This window comes from Asterias rubens, chromosome 14 (genome assembly GCF_902459465.1).
Source record: "Asterias rubens chromosome 14, eAstRub1.3, whole genome shotgun sequence".
In the NCBI taxonomy this organism is placed as follows: Eukaryota; Metazoa; Echinodermata; class Asteroidea; order Forcipulatida; family Asteriidae; genus Asterias; species Asterias rubens.
Window position 1 is genome coordinate 6,676,934 of NC_047075.1, and position 26,712 is coordinate 6,703,645.

Below are 26,712 nucleotides of genomic sequence, written 5' to 3' on the forward strand. Positions count from 1 at the left end.
CCAGATTGTACAAATCAATGAACCAATCACTGGCGATCTACAACACGGTGTCCAGATTTCAGTTAAAATGTAAAAACCGTTAAACCACCACCTTGTAAAAGTAGTCAGTAAATTTGTTTGTACTCGTGTTACACGTATGAGTATCAAGCACTGCATGCCAAGTACTTTACCTATTTTGTGAAAAACACATCAACGGACAAACTGCTGTAATATTATTTTTTTGTTTTGTTTTGTTACCCATACACCGATGTGTGTAAGCACTGTATACGCAGTACTTCCCCGAGTCCTGCAATATCACAGGCATGTTACTCGGGTTTAATTCCAACCAACTAGACTACTGATATTGCGCGGTAGCTAGAGGCAGTTCGAATCCTATGTTTTGGCAGCGGGTACCGCAACGATATATTATATTAGACGTTAAATTTGCATCTGGGATAAAGAATAGACCTTTTTTTTCTTTTCTTTTTTAACTGTGATCTTGATGGAATGGCGGTTTATAAAATGAAGTTGTTTGTATATGTTTATAATGGTTGAACCATGGAGGAAAAATCTAATGGTTTGACCCAGAAGGATTTTAGAAATTTGAAAACATATTTGTCGCTCATTATTACAGGCACTCTGAATGTATACAGGACCCCCAACGATGGGGATATAAATGCCGGAGAGTTGATTTTCACAGTAAGCGGCCAAAGAACAAACTCAACTTCATGGCTCCAGATAAATGTAGACATATTTAATATATCAAGCTTCAAGATAGCAGTGGAAGCGATAACTGGATTGACTGATTTTTCTGATATTGCAATTGATGGCGTGTCAATTTCACCTGATACTGGTGAGTGTTAATTTCTGAATTGTGTTTTAATAAATAACTAATGTCATGTTGCAACAATCAACCAAATATCCGCGGAGCTCTTTGTAGAGGTTTCCTATGTATTTTTTTGATCAATTCTTTTCATTAATCCAATATAGTAAAGGTTTGCCGAACACAATGTTTTGAAAATCTCTAAATGAGTTGGTGTTAATCCGAAAAGAACTGTTGGTTTCAACTCGACATTTCAATCAGAATGCTCTGATCGTCTTTTGGAGAAAGCTGGACTCTGATGCCGCTTGCTGCTTAAGTAGTGTGGATGGGCATCTTAAGTAGTGTGGATGGGCATCGTAAGTAGTGTGGATGGGCATCTTAGCGATGCACAGAGGGGGCAAGCATCGAGAATCAGAGTTTAGCTTTATCCAGAAGTCAAGTTGAAACCTCCGATTCTTTTAAGAATCTATCCAACTAATCTAGAGATTATCATTAAATGGTGCTACCGCAATTCTTATGCAAAGTTTCTAATCCTAAAAATACTAAACTCAATGATGTTAATCTTTTTCTAGCTGCTTATTTTGTATCATGCAGATATGACATCCCCGGTTTTTGATTATGATACATGTCCAATGGGACTGAACGCAACAGCAGATCCAGATACAGGATATGCTACTTTGACATGGAATCTAACAGCAACAGATAACTCTGGTGAGGAACCTACTGTCACCTGTTTTCCTGCTGAGGGAAGCTTTCCAATAGGAGTAACTGAAGTAACTTGTACAGCTATGGATGGTGCCACACCACCTAATAATGCATCAGACTGCACCTTTAATGTCACTGTTACTGATGTAACAGCACCAGAGTTTGATGCTGATGTTTGTAGAAATGGCATTGATGTAACTGCAGCAACAGACAGCCAGTACGCCATTGTCACATGGAATATAACAGCAACAGATAACTCTGGTGTGGAACCAATCGTCACATGTTTTCCTGCTGAGGGAAACTTTCCAATAGGAGAAACTGAAGTAACATGTTCAGCTATGGATGGTGCCACACCACCTAATAATGCATCAGACTGCACCTTTAATGTCACTGTGACTGATGTAACAGCACCAGAGTTTGATGCTGATGTTTGTAGAAATGGCATTGATGTAACTGCAGCAACAGACAGCCAGTTCGCTAATGTCACATGGAATATAACAGCAACAGATAACTCTGGTGAGGAACCAACCATCTCATGTTTTCCTGCTGAGGGAAACTTTCCAATAGGAGTAACTGAAGTAACCTGTACAGCTATGGATGGTGCCACACTGCCTAACAATGCATCAGACTGCACCTTTAATGTCACTGTGACTGATGTAACAGCACCAGAGTTTGATGCTGATGTTTGTAGAAATGGCATTGATGTAACTGCAGCAACAGACAGCCAGTACGCTATTGTCACATGGAATATAACAGCAACAGATAACTCTGGTGTGGAACCAACCGTCACATGTTTTCCTGCTGCGGGAAACTTTCCAATTGGAGTAACCGAAGTAACATGTACAGCATTTGATGGTGCCACACCACCTAATAATGCATCAGACTGCACCTTTAATGTCACTGTTACTGATGTAACAGCACCAGAGTTTGATGCTGATGTTTGTAGAAATGGCATTGATGTTACTGCAGCAACTGACAGCCAGTACGCCATTGTCACATGGAATATATCAGCAACAGATAACTCTGGTGTGGAACCAATCGTCACATGTTTTCCTGCTGAGGGAAACTTTCCAATAGGAGTAACTGAAGTAACATGTTCAGCTATGGTTGGTGCCACACCACCTAATAATGCATCAAACTGCACCTTTAATGTCACTGTTACTGATGTAACAGCACCAGAGTTTGATGCTGATGTTTGTAGAAACGGCATTGATGTGAATGCAGCCACAAACAGCCAGTACGCTATTGTCACATGGAATATAACAGCAACAGATAACTCTGGTGAGGAACCAACCGTCACATGTTTTCCTGCTACGGGGAACTTTCAAATAGGAGTAACTGAAGTAACATGTACAGCATTTGATGGTGCCACACCACCTAATAATGCATCAGACTGCACCTTTAATGTCACTGTTACTGATGTAACAGCACCAGAGTTTGATGCTGATGTTTGTAGAAATGGCATTGATGTAACTGCAGCCACAGACAGCCAGTACACTATTGTCACATGGAATATAACAGCATCAGATAACTCTGGTGTGGAACCAACCGTCACATGTTTTCCTGCTGAGGGAAACTTTCCAATAGGAGTAACCGAAGTAACATGTACAGCATTTGATGGTGCCACACCACCTAATAATGCATCAGACTGCACCTTTAATGTCACTGTTACTGATGTAACAGCACCAGAGTTTGATGCTGATGTTTGTCGAAATGGCATTGATGTAACTGCAGCAACAGACAGCCAGTTCGCTAATGTCACATGGAATATAACAGCAACAGATAACTCTGGTGAGGAACCAATTGTCACATGTTTTCCTGCTGAGGGAAACTTTCCAATAGGAGTAACTGAAGTAACTTGTACAGCTATGGATGGTGCCACACTGCCTAATAATGCATCAGACTGCACCTTTAATGTCACTGTTACTGATGCAACAGCACCAGAGTTTGATGCTGATGTTTGTAGAAATGGCATTGATGTAACTGCAGCCACAGACAGCCAGTACACTATTGTCACATGGAATATAACAGCAACAGATAACTCTGGTGTGGAACCAACCGTCACATGTTTTCCTGCTGAGGAAAACTTTCCAATAGGAGTAACTGAAGTAACCTGTACAGCTATGGATGGTGCCACACTGCCTAATAATGCATCAGACTGCACCTTTAATGTCACTGTTACTGATGTAACAGCACCAGAGTTTGATGCTGATGTTTGTAGAAACGGCATTGATGTGAATGGAGCCACAAACAGCCAGTACACTATTGTCACATGGAATATAACAGCATCAGATAACTCTGGTTTGGAACCAACCGTCACATGTTTTCCTGCTGAGGGAAGCTTTCCAATAGGAGTAACTGAAGTAACATGTACAGCATTTGATGGTGCCACACTGCCTAACAATGCATCAGACTGCACCTTTAATGTCACTGTTACTGATGTAACAGCACCAGAGTTTGATGCTGATGTTTGTCGAAATGGCATTGATGTAACTGCAGCAACAGACAGCCAGTTCGCTAATGTCACATGGAATATAACAGCAACAGATAACTCTGGTGAGGAACCAATCGTCACATGTTTTCCTGCTGAGGGAAACTTTCCAATAGGAGTAACTGAAGTAACATGTACAGCATTTGATGGTACCACACCACCTAATAATGCATCAGACTGCACCTTTAATGTCACTGTTACTGATGTAACAGCACCAGAATTTGATGCTGATGTTTGTAGAAATGGCATTGATGTAACTGCAGCAACAGACAGCCAGTTCGCTAATGTCACATGGAATATAACAGCAACAGATAACTCTGGTGAGGAACCAACCGTCTCATGTTTTCCTGCTGCGGGAAACTTTCCAATTGGAGTAACCGAAGTAACATGTACAGCATTTGATGGTGCCACACCACCTAATAATGCATCAGACTGCACCTTTAATGTCACTGTTACTGATGTAACAGCACCAGAGTTTGATGCTGATGTTTGTAGAAATGGCATTGATGTAACTGCAGCAACAGACAGCCAGTTCGCTAATGTCACATGGAATATAACAGCAACAGATAACTCTGGTGAGGAACCAATCGTCACATGTTTTCCTGCTGAGGGAAACTTTCCAATAGGAGTAACTGAAGTAACATGTACAGCATTTGATGGTGCCACACCACCTAATAATGCATCAGACTGCACCTTTAATGTCACTGTTACTGATGTAACAGCACCAGAGTTTGATGCTGATGTTTGTAGAAATGGCATTGATGTAACTGCAGCCACAGACAGCCAGTACACTATTGTCACATGGAATATAACAGCATCAGATAACTCTGGTGTGGAACCAACCGTCACATGTTTTCCTGCTGAGGGAAACTTTCCAATAGGAGTAACCGAAGTAACATGTACAGCATTTGATGGTGCCACACCACCTAATAATGCATCAGACTGCACCTTTAATGTCACTGTTACTGATGTAACAGCACCAGAGTTTGATGCTGATGTTTGTCGAAATGGCATTGATGTAACTGCAGCAACAGACAGCCAGTTCGCTAATGTCACATGGAATATAACAGCAACAGATAACTCTGGTGAGGAACCAATCGTCACATGTTTTCCTGCTGAGGGAAACTTTCCAATAGGAGTAACTGAAGTAACATGTACAGCATTTGATGGTGCCACACCACCTAATAATGCATCAGACTGCACCTTTAATGTCACTGTTACTGATGTAACAGCACCAGAGTTTGATGCTGATGTTTGTAGAAATGGCATTGATGTAACTGCAGCCACAGACAGCCAGTACACTATTGTCACATGGAATATAACAGCATCAGATAACTCTGGTGTGGAACCAACCGTCACATGTTTTCCTGCTGAGGGAAACTTTCCAATAGGAGTAACTGAAGTAACTTGTACAGCTATGGATGGTGCCACACTGCCTAATAATGCATCAGACTGCACCTTTAATGTCACTGTTACTGATGTAACAGCACCAGAGTTTGATGCTGATGTTTGTAGAAATGGCATTGATGTAACTGCAGCCACAGACAGCCAGTACACTATTGTCACATGGAATATAACAGCAACAGATAACTCTGGTGTGGAACCAACCGTCACATGTTTTCCTGCTGAGGAAAACTTTCCAATAGGAGTAACTGAAGTAACCTGTACAGCTATGGATGGTGCCACACTGCCTAATAATGCATCAGACTGCACCTTTAATGTCACTGTTACTGATGTAACAGCACCAGAGTTTGATGCTGATGTTTGTAGAAACGGCATTGATGTGAATGGAGCCACAAACAGCCAGTACACTATTGTCACATGGAATATAACAGCATCAGATAACTCTGGTTTGGAACCAACCGTCACATGTTTTCCTGCTGAGGGAAGCTTTCCAATAGGAGTAACTGAAGTAACATGTACAGCATTTGATGGTGCCACACTGCCTAACAATGCATCAGACTGCACCTTTAATGTCACTGTTACTGATGTAACAGCACCAGAGTTTGATGCTGATGTTTGTAGAAACGGCATTGATACAGCTGCACCAACAGATAACCGTTACGCTATTGTCACATGGAATATAACAGCAACAGATAACTCTGGTGAGGAACCAACCGTCACATGTTTTCCTGCTGAGGGAAACTTTCCAATAGGAGTAACTGAAGTAACCTGTACAGCTATGGATGGTGCCACACTGCCTAATAATGCATCAGACTGCACCTTTAATGTCACTGTTACTGATGTAACAGCACCAGAGTTTGATGCTGATGTTTGTAGAAACGGCATTGATGTGAATGCAGCCACAAACAGCCAGTACGCTATTGTCACATGGAATATAACAGCAACAGATAACTCTGGTGAGGAACCAACCGTCACATGTTTTCCTGCTGAGGGAACTTTTGCAATAGGAGTAACTGAAGTAACATGTACAGCTATGGATGGTGCCACACCACCTAATAATGCATCAGACTGCACCTTTAATGTCACTGTTACTGATGTAACAGCACCAGAGTTTGATGCTGATGTTTGTAGAAATGGCATTGATGTAACTGCAGCAACAGACAGCCAGTACACTATTGTCACATGGAATATAACGGCAACAGATAACTCTGGTGAGGAACCAACCGTCACATGTTTTCCTGCTGAGGGAAACTTTCCAATAGGAGTAACTGAAGTAACTTGTACAGCTATGGATGGTGCCACACTGCCTAATAATGCATCAGACTGCACCTTTAACGCCACTGTGACTGATGTAACAGCACCAGAGTTTGATGCTGGTGTTTGTAGAAATGGCATTGATGTGAATGCAGCAACAAACAGCCAGTTCGCTAATGTCACATGGAATATAACAGCATCAGATAACTCTGGTGAGGAACCCACCGTCACATGTTTTCCTGCTGAGGGAAACTTTGCAATAGGAGTTACTGAAGTAGAATGTACAGCTATGGATGGTGCCACACCACCTAATAATGCATCAGACTGCACCTTTAATGTCACTGTTACTGATGTAACAGCACCAGAGTTTGATGCTGATGTTTGTAGAAATGGCATTGATGTAACTGCAGCCACAGACAGCCAGTACACTATTGTCACATGGAATATAACAGCATCAGATAACTCTGGTGTGGAACCAACCGTCACATGTTTTCCTGCTGAGGGAAACTTTCCAATAGGAGTAACTGAAGTAACTTGTACAGCTATGGATGGTGCCACACTGCCTAATAATGCATCAGACTGCACCTTTAATGTCACTGTTACTGATGTAACAGCACCAGAGTTTGATGCTGATGTTTGTAGAAATGGCATTGATGTAACTGCAGCCACAGACAGCCAGTACACTATTGTCACATGGAATATAACAGCAACAGATAACTCTGGTGTGGAACCAACCGTCACATGTTTTCCTGCTGAGGAAAACTTTCCAATAGGAGTAACTGAAGTAACCTGTACAGCTATGGATGGTGCCACACTGCCTAATAATGCATCAGACTGCACCTTTAATGTCACTGTTACTGATGTAACAGCACCAGAGTTTGATGCTGATGTTTGTAGAAACGGCATTGATGTGAATGGAGCCACAAACAGCCAGTACACTATTGTCACATGGAATATAACAGCATCAGATAACTCTGGTTTGGAACCAACCGTCACATGTTTTCCTGCTGAGGGAAGCTTTCCAATAGGAGTAACTGAAGTAACATGTACAGCATTTGATGGTGCCACACTGCCTAACAATGCATCAGACTGCACCTTTAATGTCACTGTTACTGATGTAACAGCACCAGAGTTTGATGCTGATGTTTGTAGAAACGGCATTGATACAGCTGCACCAACAGATAACCGTTACGCTATTGTCACATGGAATATAACAGCAACAGATAACTCTGGTGAGGAACCAACCGTCACATGTTTTCCTGCTGAGGGAAACTTTCCAATAGGAGTAACTGAAGTAACCTGTACAGCTATGGATGGTGCCACACTGCCTAATAATGCATCAGACTGCACCTTTAATGTCACTGTTACTGATGTAACAGCACCACAGTTTGATGCTGATGTTTGTAGAAACGGCATTGATGTGAATGCAGCCACAAACAGCCAGTACGCTATTGTCACATGGAATATAACAGCAACAGATAACTCTGGTGAGGAACCAACCGTCACATGTTTTCCTGCTGAGGGAACTTTTGCAATAGGAGTAACTGAAGTAACATGTACAGCTATGGATGGTGCCACACCACCTAATAATGCATCAGACTGCACCTTTAATGTCACTGTTACTGATGTAACAGCACCAGAGTTTGATGCTGATGTTTGTAGAAATGGCATTGATGTAACTGCAGCAACAGACAGCCAGTACACTATTGTCACATGGAATATAACGGCAACAGATAACTCTGGTGAGGAACCAACCGTCACATGTTTTCCTGCTGAGGGAAACTTTCCAATAGGAGTAACTGAAGTAACTTGTACAGCTATGGATGGTGCCACACTGCCTGATAATGCATCAGACTGCACCTTTAATGCCACTGTGACTGATGTAACAGCACCAGAGTTTAATGCTGATGTTTGTAGAAATGGCATTGATGTGAATGCAGCAACAGACAGCCAGTTCGCTTATGTCACATGGAATATAACAGCATCAGATAACTCTGGTGAGGAACCCACCGTCACATGTTTTCCTGCTGAGGGAAACTTTGCAATAGGAGTTACTGAAGTAGAATGTACAGCTATGGATGGTGCCACACCACCTAATAATGCATCAGACTGCACCTTTAATGTCACTGTTACTGATGTAACAGCACCAGAGTTTGATGCTGATGTTTGTAGAAATGGCATTGATGTAACTGCAGCCACAGACAGCCAGTACACTATTGTCACATGGAATATAACAGCAACAGATAACTCTGGTGTGGAACCAACCGTCACATGTTTTCCTGCTGAGGAAAACTTTGCAATAGGAGTAACTGAAGTAACTTGTACAGCTATGGATGGTGCCACACTGCCTAACAATGCATCAGCCTGTACCTTTAATGTCACTGTTACTGATGTAACAGCACCAGAGTTTGATAATGATGTTTGTAGAAACGGCATTGATACAGCTGCACCAACAGATAACCGTTACGCTATTGTCACATGGAATATAACAGCAACAGATAACTCTGGTGAGGAACCAACCGTCACATGTTTTCCTGCTGAGGGAAACTTTCCAATAGGAGTAACTGAAGTAACCTGTACAGCTTTGGATGGTGCCACACTGCCTAATAATGCATCAGACTGCACCTTTAATGTCACTGTTACTGATGTAACAGCACCAGAGTTTGATGCTGATGTTTGTAGAAACGGCATTGATGTGAATGCAGCCACAAACAGCCAGTACGCTATTGTCACATGGAATATAACAGCAACAGATAACTCTGGTTTGGAACCAACCGTCTCATGTTTTCCTGCTGCGGGAAACTTTCCAATTGGAGTAACTGAAGTAACATGTACAGCATTTGATGGTGCCACACCACCTAATAATGCATCAGACTGCACCTTTAATGTCACTGTTACTGATGTAACAGCACCAGAGTTTGATGCTGATGTTTGTAGAAACGGCATTGATATAGCTGGACCAACAGATAACCGTTACGCTATTGTCACATGGAATATAACAGCAACGGATAACTCTGGTGAGGAACCAACCATCACATGTTTTCCTGCTGATGGAAGCTTTCCAATAGGAGTAACTGAAGTAACATGTACAGCATTTGATGGTGCCACACTGCCTAACAATGCATCAGACTGCACCTTTAATGTCACTGTTACTGATGTAACAGCACCAGAGTTTGATGCTGATGTTTGTAGAAACGGCATTGATACAGCTGCACCAACAGATAACCGTTACGCTATTGTCACATGGAATATAACAGCAACAGATAACTCTGGTGAGGAACCAACCGTCACATGTTTTCCTGCTGAGGGAAACTTTCCAATAGGAGTAACTGAAGTAACCTGTACAGCTATGGATGGTGCCACACTGCCTAATAATGCATCAGACTGCACCTTTAATGTCACTGTTACTGATGTAACAGCACAAGAGTTTGATGCTGATGTTTGTAGAAACGGCATTGATGTGAATGCAGCCACAAACAGCCAGTACGCTATTGTCACATGGAATATAACAGCAACAGATAACTCTGGTGAGGAACCAACCGTCACATGTTTTCCTGCTGAGGGAAACTTTCCAATAGGAGTAACTGAAGTAACCTGTACAGCTATGGATGGTGCCACACTGCCTAATAATGCATCAGACTGCACCTTTAATGTCACTGTTACTGATGTAACAGCACCAGAGTTTGATGCTGATGTTTGTAGAAACGGCATTGATGTGAATGCAGCCACAAACAGCCAGTACGCTATTGTCACATGGAATATAACAGCGACAGATAACTCTGGTGAGGAACCAACCGTCACATGTTTTCCTGCTGAGGGAAACTTTCCAATAGGAGTAACTGAAGTAACATGTACAGCTATGGATGGTGCCACACTGCCTAATAATGCATCAGACTGCACCTTTAATGTCACTGTTACTGATGTAACAGCACCAGAGTTTGATGCTGATGTTTGTAGAAACGGCATTGATGTGAATGCAGCCACAGACAGCCAGTTCGCTAATGTCACATGGAATATAACAGCAACAGATAGCTCTGGTGAGGAACCAACCGTCACATGTTTTCCTGCTGAGGGAAACTTTCCAATAGGAGTAACTAAAGTAACCTGTACAGCTATGGATGGTGCCACACCACCTAATAATGCATCAGACTGCACCTTTAATGTCACTGTTACTGATGTAACAGCACCAGAGTTTGATGCTGATGTTTGTAGAAATGGCATTGATGTAACTGCAGCAACAGACAGCCAGTTCGCTAATGTCACATGGAATATAACAGCAACAGATAACTCTGGTGAGGAACCAACCGCCACATGTTTTCCTGCTGAGGGAAACTTTCCAATAGGAGTAAATAAAGTAACCTGTACAGCTATGGATGGTGCCACACTGCCTAATAATGCATCAGACTGCACCTTTAATGTCACTGTTACTGATGTAACAGCACCAGAGTTTGATGCTGATGTTTGTAGAAACGGCATTGATGTGAATGCAGCCACAGACAGCCAGTTCGCTAATGTCACATGGAATATAACAGCAACAGATAACTCTGGTGAGGAACCAACCGTCTCATGTTTTCCTGCTGAGGGAAACTTTCCAATAGGAGTAACTGAAGTAACCTGTACAGCTATGGATGGTGCCACACTACCTAATAATGCATCAGACTGCACCTTTAATGTCACTGTTACTGATGGAATAGCACCAGAGTTTGATGCTGATGTTTGTAGAAATGGCATTGATGTAACTGCAGCAACAGACAGCCAGTACGCTATTGTCACATGGAATATAACAGCAACAGATAACTCTGGTGTGGAACCAACCGTCACATGTTTTCCTGCTGAGGGAAGCTTTCCAATAGGAGTAACTGAAGTAACATGTACAGCTATGGATGGTTCCACACTGCCTAATAATGCATCAGACTGCACCTTTAATGTCACTGTTACTGATGTAACAGCACCAGAGTTTGATGCTGATGTTTGTAGAAACGGCATTGATATAGCTGCACCAACAGATAACCGTTATGCTATTGTCACTTGGAATATAACAGCAACAGATAACTCTGGTGTGGAACCAACCGTCTCATGTTTTCCTGCTGAGGGAAACTTTCCAATAGGAGTAACTGAAGTAACCTGTACAGCTATGGATGGTGCCACACTGCCTAATAATGCATCAGACTGCACCTTTAATGTCACTGTTACTGATGGAATAGCACCAGAGTTTGTTGCTGATGTTTGTAGAAATGGCATTGATGTAACTGCAGCAACAGACAGCCAGTACGCTATTGTCACATGGAATATAACGGCAACAGATAACTCTGGTGTGGAACCAACCGTCACATGTTTTCCTGCTGAGGGAAGCTTTCCAATAGGAGTAACTGAAGTAACATGTACAGCTATAGATGGTTCCACACTGCCTAATAATGCATCAGACTGCACCTTTAATGTCATTGTTACTGATGTAACAGCACCAGAGTTTGATGCTGATGTTTGTAGAAACGGCATTGATATAGCTGCACCAACAGATAACCGTTACGCTATTGTCACATGGAATATAACAGCAACGGATAACTCTGGTGAGGAACCAACCGTCTCATGTTTTCCTGCTGAGGGAAACTTTCCAATAGGAGTAACTGAAGTAACCTGTACAGCTATGGATGGTGCCACACTGCCTAATAATGCATCAGACTGCACCTTTAATGTCACTGTTACTGATGTAACAGCACCAGAGTTTGATGCTGATGTTTGTAGAAACGGCATTGATGTGAATGCAGCCACAGACAGCCAGTTCGCTAATGTCACATGGAATATAACAGCAACAGATAACTCTGGTGAGGAACCAACCGTCACATGTTTTCCTGCTGAGGGACACTTTGCAATAGGAGTAACTGAAGTAACCTGTACAGCTATGGATGGTGCCACACTGCCTAATTATGCATCAGACTGCACCTTTAATGTCACTGTTACTGATGTAACAGCACCAGAGTTTGATGCTGATGTTTGTAGAAACGGCATTGATGTAACTGCAGCAACAGACAGCCAGTACGCTATTGTCACATGGAATATAACAGCAACAGATAACTCTGGTGAGGAACCAACCGTCACATGTTTTCCTGCTGATGGAAGCTTTCCAATAGGAGTAACTGAAGTAACATGTACAGCTATGGATGGTGCCTCACTGCCTAATTATGCATCAGACTGCACCTTTAATGTCACTGTTACTGATGTAGCAGCACCAGAGTTTGATGCTGATGTTTGTAGAAACGGCATTGATGTAACTGCAGCAACAGACAGCCAGTACGCTATTGTCACATGGAATATAACAGCAACAGATAACTCTGGTGTGGAACCAACCGTCACATGTTTTCCTGCTGAGGGACACTTTGCAATAGGAGTAACTGAAGTAACTTGTACAGCTATGGATGGTGCCACACTGCCTAATTATGCATCAGACTGCACCTTCAATGTCACTGTTACTGATGTAACAGCACCAGAGTTTGATGCTGATGTTTGTAGAAATGGCATTGATGTAACTGCAGCAACAGACAGCCAGTACACTATTGTCACATGGAATATAACAGCATCAGATAACTCTGGTGAGGAACCAACCGTCACATGTTTTCCTGCTGAGGGAAGCTTTCCAATAGGAGTTACTGAAGTAACATGTACAGCTATGGATGGTGCCACACTGCCTAACAATGCATCAGACTGCACCTTTAATGTCACTGTTACTGATGTAACAGCACCAGAGTTTGATGCTGATGTTTGTAGAAATGGCATTGATGTAACTGCAGCAACAGACAGCCAGTACACTATTGTCACATGGAATATAACAGCATCAGATAACTCTGGTGTGGAACCAACCGTCACATGTTTTCCTGCTGAGGGAAGCTATTCAATAGGAGTTACTGAAGTAACATGTACAGCTATGGAAGGTGCCACACTGCCTAACAATGCATCAGACTGCACCTTTAATGTCACTGTTACTGATGTAACAGCACCAGAGTTTGATGCTGATGTTTGTAGAAATGGCATTGATGTAACTGCAGCAACAGACAGCCAGTACGCTTTTGTCACATGGAATATAACAGCAACAGATAACTCTGGTGAGGAACCAACCGTCACATGTTTTCCTGCTGAGGGAAACTTTCCAATAGGAGTAACTGAAGTAAACTGTACAGCTATGGATGGTGCCACAACACCTAATACTGCATCAGACTGCACCTTCAATGTCACTGCTACTGATGTGACACGACCTGTGTCGCCTTTATTTGATTCTTGTCCAAGTGACATTATTGCATACACCTACAGCCCAGCACTAACTATTCCAATTACATGGGAATTGCCAACTGCTGTTATGGGAAGTTCAGGAAACCCTGCTACTGTTTCATGTTCTATGCAGCCAGGTAATTTCTTTGTCGGACAGCAAACAGTCATCTGTACAGCCACAGATGGAGTAAATCCTACAAGTTCATCGTCAGATTGCTCTTTTGTTGTTTCTGTAAAAGGTAAGTAATAATTTTGATAAAGCCATTGGACCCTTTCGGTAAACAGTATTGTCCAAGGCCGCGCGTTTCGCCGTGTCATGACATGTGTTTAAAATAAATCCGTAATTCTCGTTAACGAGAATTTATATTGTTTTGCTGTTTGCTCAAAAAGTAAAGCATTTCATGGAATAATATTTCAAGAGAAGTCTTTCACAATTGCCTTCTGTAAACCCTGTAAGTTATTTGTAAATCTGTGAACTTTTATTTTTTTTTCTGAACCGAAAGGGTCCAATGGCTAGGGAAGGTACATGTTTGGTAATTACCTGAAACAAATATTAACAAAAAAACTGATTTGGTAAGGAGCATTAGAGAGCTGTTGATTGTACTAAACATTGTGTGAAACGACTCCCTCTGAAGTAATGTAGTTTTTGAGAAAGAGATAATTTCTCACCAAAATAATAAAATACTTGTATTCCTATCTGAAAGCACACAAATTCGTCCAATAAGGGTGGGTTTTTTTTCATAATTTTCTTGCAACTTCGATGACCAATTGAGCCCAAATTTTCACAGGCTTGTTATTTTATGCTTATGATGATGGGATACACCAAGTGAGAACACTGGTCTTTAACAATTACCTGACGTTTACAGTGCCTTTAAGTCTTTTATGTTTACTGGAAATTGGAAATGAGAGAACTCTTTTATCAACATGTGTGATTAAATTTTCCGTGATTCTTATTCAAAACTTTGTGAGTGGTTGGCTGTGTTATTGGAAGTTGGATAATTTACCAGCCTGATGAACCTCTAGCCTGATGTGTTTTTCTGTAATTTGTTAAATCCTCTCTTGCACAAGTTTTTTATTGGGTTCATTTTCATTATACAATTTTCATCTTTGATTGCTGTTTTAATGTTTTATTTATATACCTAAATGAATGGCTCCTTTGGGTAATGATTTGGCTCGTTTTGGGGCAATCCCTAGGCTTCTGCTTGGTTATGAGACAACTCTCATTCTTTTCCTAATGTTTTTATACATTTCTAGTTTTTGTTGCTGAGTGTTTTTTATGTTTTGAAAGCCTAAAGGAATAGTTTAAATAAATAAATTATTGGTTTACGTATGACAGCAGCAGTGATGAAATCTGCCCTATTTCATTTGCTGCACAACATCGCATGGTCTTTAAATTTGGCGTATTGAGCTAAAAAAGAGTTTGATACAAAGGAAAGGTTTTTTAAAAGTAGATCCGAGATTCATACAAACACTCAATAATTGTTTTGCAGTTGGGAAGTTAATACGATTTACGTTTGTGATTGTTGCTGATAACGGACAAACAATGGTCTTCACATCTTCTTTGATGAATTCATTATCCTCGGAGTTCATACAGCTGCGAAATAGACTTCATTTGATAGTAAGTCTCAATTGTATTCTTTATACAATATATGGATTTATAAATTATTTCAATTGAAATCCGTTTGAATAAAGCAAAATACCAAAAGAATGATTAACTAGCTTCATATCTAGTTTGATATCTGCTCATGGTATGGACCTTTATCGCGCTGTCACCTTTTTGGTCATGTTCTCTGTTTCCATAACAGTAATGCAGTAATGAAAGCTAACATTCATAGCGCGTGACATGGCACCAGACTATTATTTCGTCCAGCCTCAGATTGGTTACAATGAGTTGGAATGGAGTAAAATCAAGAGTGACCACACTGTGATATAGGTCTCTAGGCCTGTTGCTAGACTTTGTAGCAAGATATGGCCAAGCGGTTGAGAGCACCGGACTCAAGCTTTTGGGTTTCTGATTAGAAGAGTGTTGGTTCAAGTCATGTTTGTGGCACTTGGGCTTTAAAGACACTGGACACTATTGGTAGTTGTCAAAGACATGTCTTCTCACTTGGTTTATCTTGCATAAAATAACAAACCAGTGAAAAACACAAAGGTTTTGCCCGGCGGTATGCGCGCGAACCATGTCATGGTTTTCAAGTGACATCAGAGGTCATCGTCTATATAAACACTGTTTTATTTTGTTTTGATTTTTTTTACCTCTGCTCACCTTGCACAACCAGTACTGTAGCACCTGAAAACGTAGTATTAAAGGGAAGGTTCACGTTTGGTAATGACTCAAAACAAATATTAACTTACAAACTGACTTGGTAACAGGCATTGGAGAGCTGTCGATAGTATAAGTTATTGTGGGAAACGACTCCCACTAGAGTAACATAGTTTTTGAGAAAGAGGTTATTTCTCACTAAAATAGTGATAGACTTCTAGCTAGAAGTCTTTTATTCCTATCTGAAAGCACACAAAATCGTCCAACAAGGGTTTTTTTTCTTTTATCATTTTTTCGCAACTTCGATCACCAATTGAGCCCAAATGTTCACGTGCTTGTTAGCGTATGCATTTGATGGGATGCACCAAATGACAATTACCAAACGTGTGTGCCTTTAGCTTATGCATATGATGGGATGCACCAAATGACAATTACCAAACGTGTGTGCCTTTAAGTGTGGTACCTATGTAAAGTAAAATTTTATAATTATTTTATAAACTTTGTGTTGTGTTTCATGATTTCCAGCTCAAGTCTCTTCTATCAGTTCTACCAGATCTTGGTCATGTCCAAGTACTTGACTTTTACTCCGGGAGTGTAGGGGTGTATGGCTTAAGTGGGTTCCCCATTAACTCATCCGTCGAGGAAGTGGATGTTGAGAATGCTCTACGCCAGTCGATCACATCAGATAACATGTTAGGGACCTCTGGATTGACTGTCTATTCTTCAACAGTTAGTACACAGGAATGTAAGTTGAATAAGATTGTACCACGATGCTTAAAATGCACTTCTTTGCTTCTTCCTTGTATTGCTTCATGTGGTTTCTAAAGAAAATATGTTGCTTTCACCTTCTAAGTCCACTCTTACTTTGCTTTTTATTTTGATATTGCGACAAGTAACAACCTTCCAGTCTTTATCAGAAAGATTGCCTTCTATAGGCGTAAAGCATGTGTGTAAAACATTGAATTACAGAGGTATAATTTTGTAAATAACATCCCAACGTTTTATTTATATATTTACTATATTTGACAGTGTGTAGAGAAGGATTCTGCTTAAACGGAGGGACATGCAGTGTACAAGTAACCAGCTTCATAAGTATTTGCAGGTGAGTCAACCCTTCTTTAACTGGACACTGGACACTATTGGTAATAACTCAAAGCTATTGTCAGCATAAAACTTATTTAGTAACAGGCAACGGAGTGTTGTTGATGGTATAACTTATCACTAACATTTGAATTGAATTGTCAAGTTAATTATCTCCACATACCTGATACAAAGGTGGGTGAAGTAAAGGTTGTTAATTGAAAACAAGACCTACTTTAGAAATGGTTCTCAAAGAAAATCGTCAAAAGGAACATGATAGAATTGGTTTTGTTAGCAAAAAAGTTGCTGGCAGTGTAAGCACTTTATGTTATCCGCCATATACATAAACTGACAAACCTGTAGAAGTTTGAGATCAATCGGCCATCTGGGTCAAGAGAGAATAGTGAAAAACCGACTACAAATTTTGCTTTGTATCGATGCCATAACAAAAATAAATAAAACGCTCACTGAGCGATAAACTCTGTTGCGAAATCTCATCAATTACAACATTTCAGACAAAAATATTTCAAGGGATGTTTTCTACTATCATCATCATTAGACCGTGTAAGTTTTATGTAAATCTGTGGTCTTCACGATTTTTGTTTCTTACTGCTTCTGTAACGTTCCTTAAAGAATATGAAAATATGAGACACAAATTGCCTTTGGTGTATCTCATCGTATGCATGAAATAACAAACCTGTGAAAAATTGAATTCAATTGGTCGTCGAAGTTGCAAGAAAATAATGACAGAAAAAAACACAATATTGTCGCACAAGTTGTGTGCTTTTCAGATGCTTGAATTCGAGACCAGGTCTTGAATTAAATTCAAATACTTTTAGTGAGAAATTCCTTCATTCTCAAAAACTACGTTACTTCGGAGGGAGTAGTTTTTCACAATGTTGTATTGTGTTCTACCAACAGCTCCCATTGCTCGTTACCAAATAAAATTGTATGCTAACAACTTGTTTTTAATTATCAATAGTGCCCAGTGCTTGTAAGAGTTATATAATATATATGTGCATTGCTTTTTAGACATTCCGCTCAAATCAGTACTGGTCTATTATACTTTGTTCACTCTTAAATAAATATCAAAACAAATAATAGTTAATATCTTAGCAATGTATTTCAATAAGCATTTTACCTCATGTGTCATTGAAGTTGAAGAAGGTGCTAAGCTTTTCGCAAAGAGAGGCAACAAAAGCTTCAAAAACTATTTGTTATTTTTTGTTTTCTTTTAGCTGCACTGCAGACTATGTTGGTACTTACTGTCAGACACTGCAAACAGGTTTGTAAAGAGCTGAGATTTTCTGCTATTTGTTTCGATAATTATGATAAGATTGTGGTTGAAACTTGTTTTATTGCACCAGGGATATAATATATAAAACGCATCAGGGATATATCATATAATTGACGTATTTTTGAAGGTGCCATATCTGCTAATATGGTTCACGGTGTCTCTATATTTCAACCGATGTCGCCGATGTCGCCGCTTATTTGCATAGCAAATCTCATTCATTCATTCATTCATTCATTCAGTAACATGTATTTCAATACCGTGGTACAATACAACAATCTACATTTATATTGAAACTGCAAAAGCGATAAAGTATAAGGTATGATATAGGTACACAATTGCTCAATTTTTAATCAGCAATTTACACGCAACATTTAGGTAAGGTTAAGCGAGATGCTTTTGTTCCCTAATGGTTTCCTGTGGACAAACAAACAACTAGTACGATACAACCAATGTATAGGACAAACAAATACAATAATAAGGGGCAACAAGGACACGTGTAGGTTGTTCTGAATTAAACAAACAAAAAAGTGCATTTGGATTTGTTGTTTGCAGGACTTGGTGTATTGAGTGCTTTTACACATTCATAACGTTACCACATGTATTGATTAATTAATGTGAACATATATTTCTCGTTATTAATTTTTCTTAATGTAAATTATAATATTGCTATGTTTGTTTTATTTTTACTTTCTCTTGTCACAGGTTTTTACTTTGTTATGTAATCCCAAAGTGTAATAATGTTCATAACAGTAATAGAAGGTTTAAGGTGGTTTAATAAGGGAATTACTACATTACAAAAGGGTTTAGCCAGTAGGTCTGTAGTGTCTATTGCATTTTTAAATATATTTTGCATCTGATTGATAACAAAGACTCTGATGCATTACATACATTCTAGGATTCATAGATAAATATATTTAAACTAAATAGATTGTTGTATCTATAAGATGATTTTTCTCAATATATTTTATGTTTCACTTTAAGATAAACTATAGACAAAAGCAAGACAGAAATTAAAATGTGTATAAATCTGTAAATTGTAGTTTGTATTCCTGTTGTCTATTGTTGCTTTGCCTTTGTATGTAATATGTAATGTAGTCTCTTTTACACAGGGAAGACAAATGTCATGTTTTTTATCATGACAATAAATGTTTTTAATCTGTTTCTTAAAAACTCATGATGGGACACTGAGTGTTAGTTTCAACTCATTAATATTAGAAAGGTTTCTTACCTCAGTTAATCAGTGAACATTGGAAATAAATACATAAGTGGTGCGACCAACTCCCTGGAGTCATCTGCACCAGTTCAATTAGACTTGACTCAAGTCACAACCCAGTGCCATCGCCAGAACACTATTGTTATTGAAGCTCTGCATTCCCCCACCTGTTTCTCGGGATAACATTGCTGGTAGTGTAGTTGGCGCGATATGCTTATAGGGATCTCTCGCACGAGAACGGGACTTGAATCAAGTCTTCAGTTCAATGGGCATATGGTGTTTTGTATGGGGCTAAACACTGTGGTCGTAACTGGTTTACCAAATCAATACAGAAAGGGGCTCCACAACAATAACTGTCAATGTGCAAACCATCTGAATTATTGTATAATCACCTTTCCTTTTTTTATTTTTTATTTTATTTTAGTGGATTCTCAGAGTGGTGGGATCATTGCAGTTATTGTTACAGGGAGCGTCATGCTAATGTGTGTATGCATCTTCGCTGTGTTAGCAATATGCATCCATGTGAATAGATTGCATAGAAACAGTCACATGGGAAGTATGTATCATGATAGGCCACTGGATGAACTACCACCAAGGCTACGTGTCCAAGCTGGCAAAGGAGATCGGTGTTATCGCTCCTCACAAAGGGTAATGAAGTCTTGTCATCGTCATCATTCATTTTCTTAACAGTAATTTCTTTGGACATTCCAAGTTGCCGTTTTGTACTGATGTAAATGGTTTAGCTCATTTATTATTTAAAGACACTGGACACTATTGGTAATATTGTCAAAGACCAGTCTTCTCACTTGGTGTACCTCAACATATGCATCCAGTAACAAACCTGTGAAAATTTGGGATGAATTGAATTGAATTGAATTGAATGGTTTATTCGTCAAGTATATAAAAACAACATGAAATTTACAATCCTATTGTACAGCAACATATAAAATATTAAAATGTAAAATTGCACAAGAATTACCACAACACTACATAAAACAATAACCTTAATGTAAGTAAAAATCATTAAAGTTTATATAAAAACATACCAAAAAACCCCCAAAAAACAACAAACAAACAAACAGTCAAACGCTAAAGCATGATTGGGTAGTGGACCCCCTCCCCAAATTAAAAGAGGCCAAATTGCACAGGAGACGCCAGACAATCAAATAAAACAATAATAAACAATTAAGGCAGTACATAGGGATGGATGCATTGCAGTTATCTAATAAAATCACAGTTAAAATTATGGATAGCAATATTTAAAAATGAGTTCTTGAACCTGTTAGTCTTAAGGCTTAGTTGACGGATCCTACTAGATTTGTTGTGAACAATCAGTGGGTAAAGGGGATGTGTGTTGTCAAATACAGTGGAACTTACTCATAAGTATATTCTTAACTAATTACTGAAGACCGTCATTATTTGAACTAATAATCCTACTGGCTTGTTTGGTAATGCGAACTAGTTTTTGCCTATTAAAAACTGAAAGTGAATTAAACCAAGTGATTGCACAAAAAGTCAACAAGGATAAAATAGTACTCTGATAAAATAGATTAAGAATCCGGGTGTTAACATTAAAATACTTCAGCTTCCTGACAAAGTACAACCGTTGATTAGCCTTCTTATAGATTTTCGTGGTGTTAGAGTTCCAGTTCAGCTGATCATCATTTACAGTTCCCAGATACTTGAATTCCTTTACCACTTCAACAGACATGTCATTAATTTTAACAGGTTGTACAGGTTGAATGTTTTTTTTAAAGTTAAAAACCATTTCTTTTGTTTTATTTACAATAAGAACTAAGTTATTTCTTTCCCACCAATCAACAAACTGATTAACTCCTGTCCTATGCTCCGATTCATCATTGCCAGAAATTAATCCAGTCAAGGCTGTGTCATCTGCATATTTAATCACAATACAAGAACTACTTTGGACATTAAAGTCACTTGTGAACAATGAAAACAAAAGAGGTGATAACACACACCCCTGTGGAACTCCAGTGCTTAAAGCCACTGGACCCTTTCGGTACAGAAAAAAAAAAGTTCACAGATTTACAAATAATATACAGGGTTTACAGAAGGTAATTGTGAAAGACTTCTCTTGAAATATTAGTCCATGAAATGCTTTACTTTTTGAGAAAACGGTAAAACAATATAAATTCTCGCTAGCGAGAATTACGGATTTGTTATAAACACATGTCATGACACGGCGAAACGCGCGAAAACAGGAGTGGGTTTTCCCGTTATTTTCTCCCGACTCCGATGTCCGATTGAGCCTAAATTTCCACAGGATTGTTATTTCATATATAAGTTGTGATACACGAAGTGTGGGACTTGGACAATCCTGTTTACCGAAAGTGTATAATGGCTTTAAGTGTGCGACATCAGAGCTAACACCTGAAAATCTGACCTTTTGTGGTCGCTGCAGTAAAACATCATTATCCAGAGGGCAAGGTGTGGGTTAACTTTCAAATGCTGTAATTTATACAGAAGAGACTGTGGCCTTATTGTGTTAAAGGCAGAGGAAAAGTCAATAAATAATGTACGTACATAGCTTTTACAATTGTCAATGTGCCCGTAAATGTTATGCAATAATGTCATAATTGCATCATCCACACCACGATGCACACGATAAGCAAACTGAAAAGGATCCGCTGCATTTCTTGTTTCGTTGAGCAGAATACCTTTGATGACCCGTTCAAAGCACTTCATCACAATAGGTGTGAGGGCAACCGGTCTATAGTCATTGAGAACAGCTGGCTTCGTTATCTTGGGAACTGGAATGACTGTTGAGGATTTCCATAGACAGGGGATTGTATAAGTGTCTAAAGACCATTGGAATAATCGTGCAAGCTCTTTGTGACACGCTTTTAAAATCTTACGCGGATCCCATCTGGTCCTGCAGATTTGTTCGTCCTAATTGTTTTGAGGGACTTTTCAACTTGACCGGTAGTAAGGACGATTCTCTCTGATACATTTCCCTGTGAGCCCAACTCCATGCACAGCTTGGTGTGGTTTTCATCTCCATTTGTACTGTTATTGCGATCAAACCGGCCATAAAATTGGTTGATGTCGTTAACAAATAAATTCAGATCACCTTGTGGTATCTCCGATTTATTGCGGACGCCAAATCCTGTGATGACTTTCAGTCCCTCCCAAGCACTCTTGTGGTCGCCTTTTCCGAATTTATGTTCGATTTTCCGGGCATAATTTTTCTTGCATTGTTTGACGAGATGGTTGATTTCTTTTTGTTGTTTGCGTTTGTCTTGAATATTGTTATTTATGTGCGCCATATGTTTCCTGTTGATGAGTTCTTTTATGTCTTTTGTCGTCCATTGTTTGTTGTTTGGAAAAGTCTTGATAACTTTTTCTGGTACAATACAGTCCTCACTTGATGTACTCGGTGATTACATCAGTAGATTCTTCAATTGAGTTGGAAGAAAACAAAACATCTCAGTCTGTGCAATCAAAACAGCTGCGTAGAGTTTCCGTGTTGTCTTGAGTAAAGCTCCTGATCTTTTTTTATAGCAGGTTTGTTTTGCTTCAGTTTTTGTTTATATTTTGGAAGAAGATATATCATGTCATGATCCGACTTTCCGAGCGGTGCTCTACTGTATGGTTTATAAGCATCGGGTATGTTCCCATAACATTTGTCCAGGGTACCATGTCCCCTAGTAGGAATATTGACATACTGGTGGTAGTGAGGCATCACATACTTTAAATCACATTCGTTAAAGTCACCCATAATGAGTTTGACAGCATCTGGGGATTTCTTTTCCAGTTCTTGAACATGTTGAGCAAGGATAGAAGATGCAGTAGCACTGTCTGCTTTTGGCTGTATATATACAACGGTGACAAATATCTGTGGAAACTCTCTCGGAAGGTAGAATGGTCTTAGTCCCACAGTAATAATTATACTCAACATCGGGTGAACAATGGCTTTGTTTGACACAAATGTTGTTGCACCATCTTTGATTAATGTAAATACACACACCTCCGCCCGATAACTTTCCGGATTCAGGGGACCTATCCATACGTTTACAGATGAAGCCATCAACGTTTGTATCAATGTTACTGTCTTTAAACCATGTTTCGCTGAAACACATCATGCTGCAATCTCTGTATTCATTTAGATATTTAGTGTTTGCAGATAGTTCATCAAGTTTGTTGCAAAGGGATCGTGCATTACCTGTAATGATTGATGGCAGTGCTGGGTTGAATCTTCGACGCCGAAGACGGGTTCGGATTCCACCTTTCCTACCCCGTTTGCGTTTTCGTAAGTCCTCGGGAACGTCTTTGCTGGGCAAGACAATGCCTGCCGAAGATCCGCGAAGATTTAACAGTTCGTTGCGTCCATACACAATGCGTTCATGTAATGGCCACCCACATGCAATGTTTCCGTCGGATAGTGTAGCACAAATGTGTCCAATACTGCTCAACAGTGATATCAAAACGACGAAAAACCACACCATCACACATCTTGGTGCCATAATGTAGACTAGTAAGACAAATAAGACGATAAACTAGGACGGATACAGTAAAAAATGACGAATTTCACAACATTGAACGAGTGCTGTACAAAAAGGTGGTCGCCGCGGTGCAGCGCCCTCTAATTGGTCGGCGAAGTTGCGAGATAATAATGAAAGAAAGAACAACCTTGTCACATGAAGTTGTGTGTTTTCAGATGCGAGTTGATTTCGAGACCTCATCTAATTCTGAGGTCTCGAAATCAAATTAGTGGCAAAAAAATTACTTCTTTCCCAAAAACTACGTCGCTTCAGAGCGAGCCGTTTCTCGCAATGTTTATACTATCTACCTCTTCCCATTACTTGTTTAAGTAAGGTGTTATGCTAATAAATATTTTGAGTAGTTACCAATATTGTCCACTGCCTTTATGTTAACTGTTTTCACGTGAAACCCAGGAAGTTCAAACGTTTAATCTTTTTCAATTGCAAATGCCTTTTTGACTACGTTTTAATATTATGTTTCCTTTCTAGACTCGAGACAGAAGATACATTGATGATGACTTTATACTTCCCTACGTTGTTCAAAAAACACAAACTGTAAGTGAACCTTCTTGTCTTTAAATAAATACGTTATTATCAATGACATCACTATTGCTCCATTCTTCTCTTTCCTGTGCTGCTTCAATAATTGAAGATTACCGCACTGGGCTGGGCGACGCGTGAGAGACTTTATGTCTGATTGCAGCCCTTCTCCCAGCATTTATCTCCGAATTATTGATCTTTGAAATAGTTGTCACTTATAGGCCTACTTGGACCCGAATCTTGTCCCAGTGTTCTCCTTCAACCTTCATCTATTGTCGGTAAATGTACCAGTAAGGCAGCCATAAATAGTACAAATAACATGCCAAGTTACCTTTTCAAACACAAACTGATTATTGTGGGGCTGAGTTTAATGGTACTTGAGCGGTTCTAATAAGTGACCATATCATGACTTTTTATATGTAATGAATGATCTGATTGGTTTATCTTCTGTTTATTTCCCCTTTCTATAGTTACATGGACTGGATTGTGAGAATGATGCATACTATTACTAGACAGGCTGCACGGGAAATACTCTTAAACACATTGGACACTGTTGGTAATTGTCAAAGACCAGTCTTCTCACTTGGTGTATCTCAACATAAAGCATACACTAACAAACCTGTGAAATTTTGAGCTCAATCGGTCGTCAAAGTTGCGAGATAATAATGAAAGAAAAAACGCCCTTGTCACACGAAGTTGTGTGCTTTCATATGCTTGATTTCGAGACCTCAAATTCTAAACTTGAGGTCTCGAAATCAAATTCGCGGAAAATTACTTCTTTCTCGAAAACTACAACACTTCAGAGGGAGCCGTTTCTCACAATGTTTTATACCATCAACCTCTCCCCATTACTCGTTACCAAGTAAGATTTATACTAATAATTATTTTGAGTAATTACCAATAGTGTCCACTGCCTTTAAGTTTCTATGACAAGTTACTAAGTAAACTGCAGTGATTCGCAGTGTATACTCGGATTTGACATCTCCAATAATTCCTGTTAGTGTGAGAGCCGTTGTGCCTTGCGGAGAGTGATTGAAACAGAAGCTGTACGCTAATTCTGATTGGTATCTAATGGTTTAATACTTGTTAATTACTTCTTCTGTATAATCATGTGTTATGTTAGACTTTAATATAGATGTATGTTTTTTTTTTTTTTTTTTTTTTGGTTAATCTGTTTTGTAATTCAGCTTGTTATATGCTGCTATAATCATCCAATAATGGTGGAATGGAATATTATTATTTATAAAGCATAAGTGGACAAGTGAGATCAAAGAGATAATGCTGCCAGTTAGAGTTTGAACTGATAATAATATCGGAGTCTTATATAGCGTAGCGCTCATATCTACTAAACAAGGTAGCCCCCCCCCCCTGAGTATATACAAACTTTCAGAAAGATAGGTTATTGCAGAGATTTTGAGCCACAGTTATGTAGCACCTTATAATGGTTTACAAGGTGCTACGGTGCATACAGCAGCCACAGCCAGGAACACCGGGGCGAACCCCTTCTCTTTTCCAACTAGTGCACTGGATGCGTTACACACCACACGGGACCAGCGGCTTTACGTCACAACCGGAGGACGAAGCAATGGTTAAGTGTCTTGCTTAAGGTCACAAGTGTCATTTCTGGGGATTCGAACGCTCGGAATAGATAGTTGTTGTTTTTTCGAGTGTTTTGCTTGTAATTCCATTGTGGGGGTGCAGAAAGATGTATTTGATTCTCACGTATAAATTTACTTGTGGCATGGGTCACTCTATTAATATTCTTCTTGTGATATTAACTTTTTTATTTCAATGTACCAGCGGGATGTAAACTAAACAACACTTTTTGGGAACCTTGTATAATTGATCCCCTTACTCCTCATTACAAAGTGTGTCTAGCCACAACCGTGTTTAATATTTGT

The 26,712-nt window shown here is 39.6% G+C and overlaps 1 protein-coding gene across 1 annotated transcript; it reads left to right on the top strand.

Annotated features, from left to right (window-relative positions):
- Window positions 1-482: 482 nt before the first annotated feature.
- On the top strand, window positions 483-25,409 carry LOC117299609. The gene is made up of 12 exons (XM_033783158.1): window positions 483-832; window positions 1,397-1,852; window positions 2,687-2,788; window positions 3,197-7,859; window positions 8,115-14,155; window positions 15,407-15,534; window positions 16,705-16,924; window positions 17,209-17,281; window positions 18,498-18,544; window positions 20,194-20,417; window positions 24,761-24,826; window positions 25,282-25,409. Exons 1-12 carry the CDS (start codon window positions 538-540, stop codon window positions 25,321-25,323), a joined length of 12,357 nt encoding a protein of 4,118 aa, XP_033639049.1. The 5' UTR covers window positions 483-537; the 3' UTR covers window positions 25,324-25,409.
- The last annotated feature ends 1,303 nt before the right edge of the window (window positions 25,410-26,712 follow it).

Coding starts and splice junctions, on each gene's coding strand:
- LOC117299609 (XM_033783158.1), top strand. CDS start 538: ATGGAGGAAAAATCTAATGGTTTGACCCAGAAGGATTTTAGAAATTTG. Junction 833..1,396: donor GTCAATTTCACCTGATACTG/GTGAGTGTTAAT, acceptor TGTATCATGCAG/ATATGACATCCCCGGTTTTT. Junction 24,827..25,281: donor TTGTTCAAAAAACACAAACT/GTAAGTGAACCT, acceptor CCCTTTCTATAG/TTACATGGACTGGATTGTGA.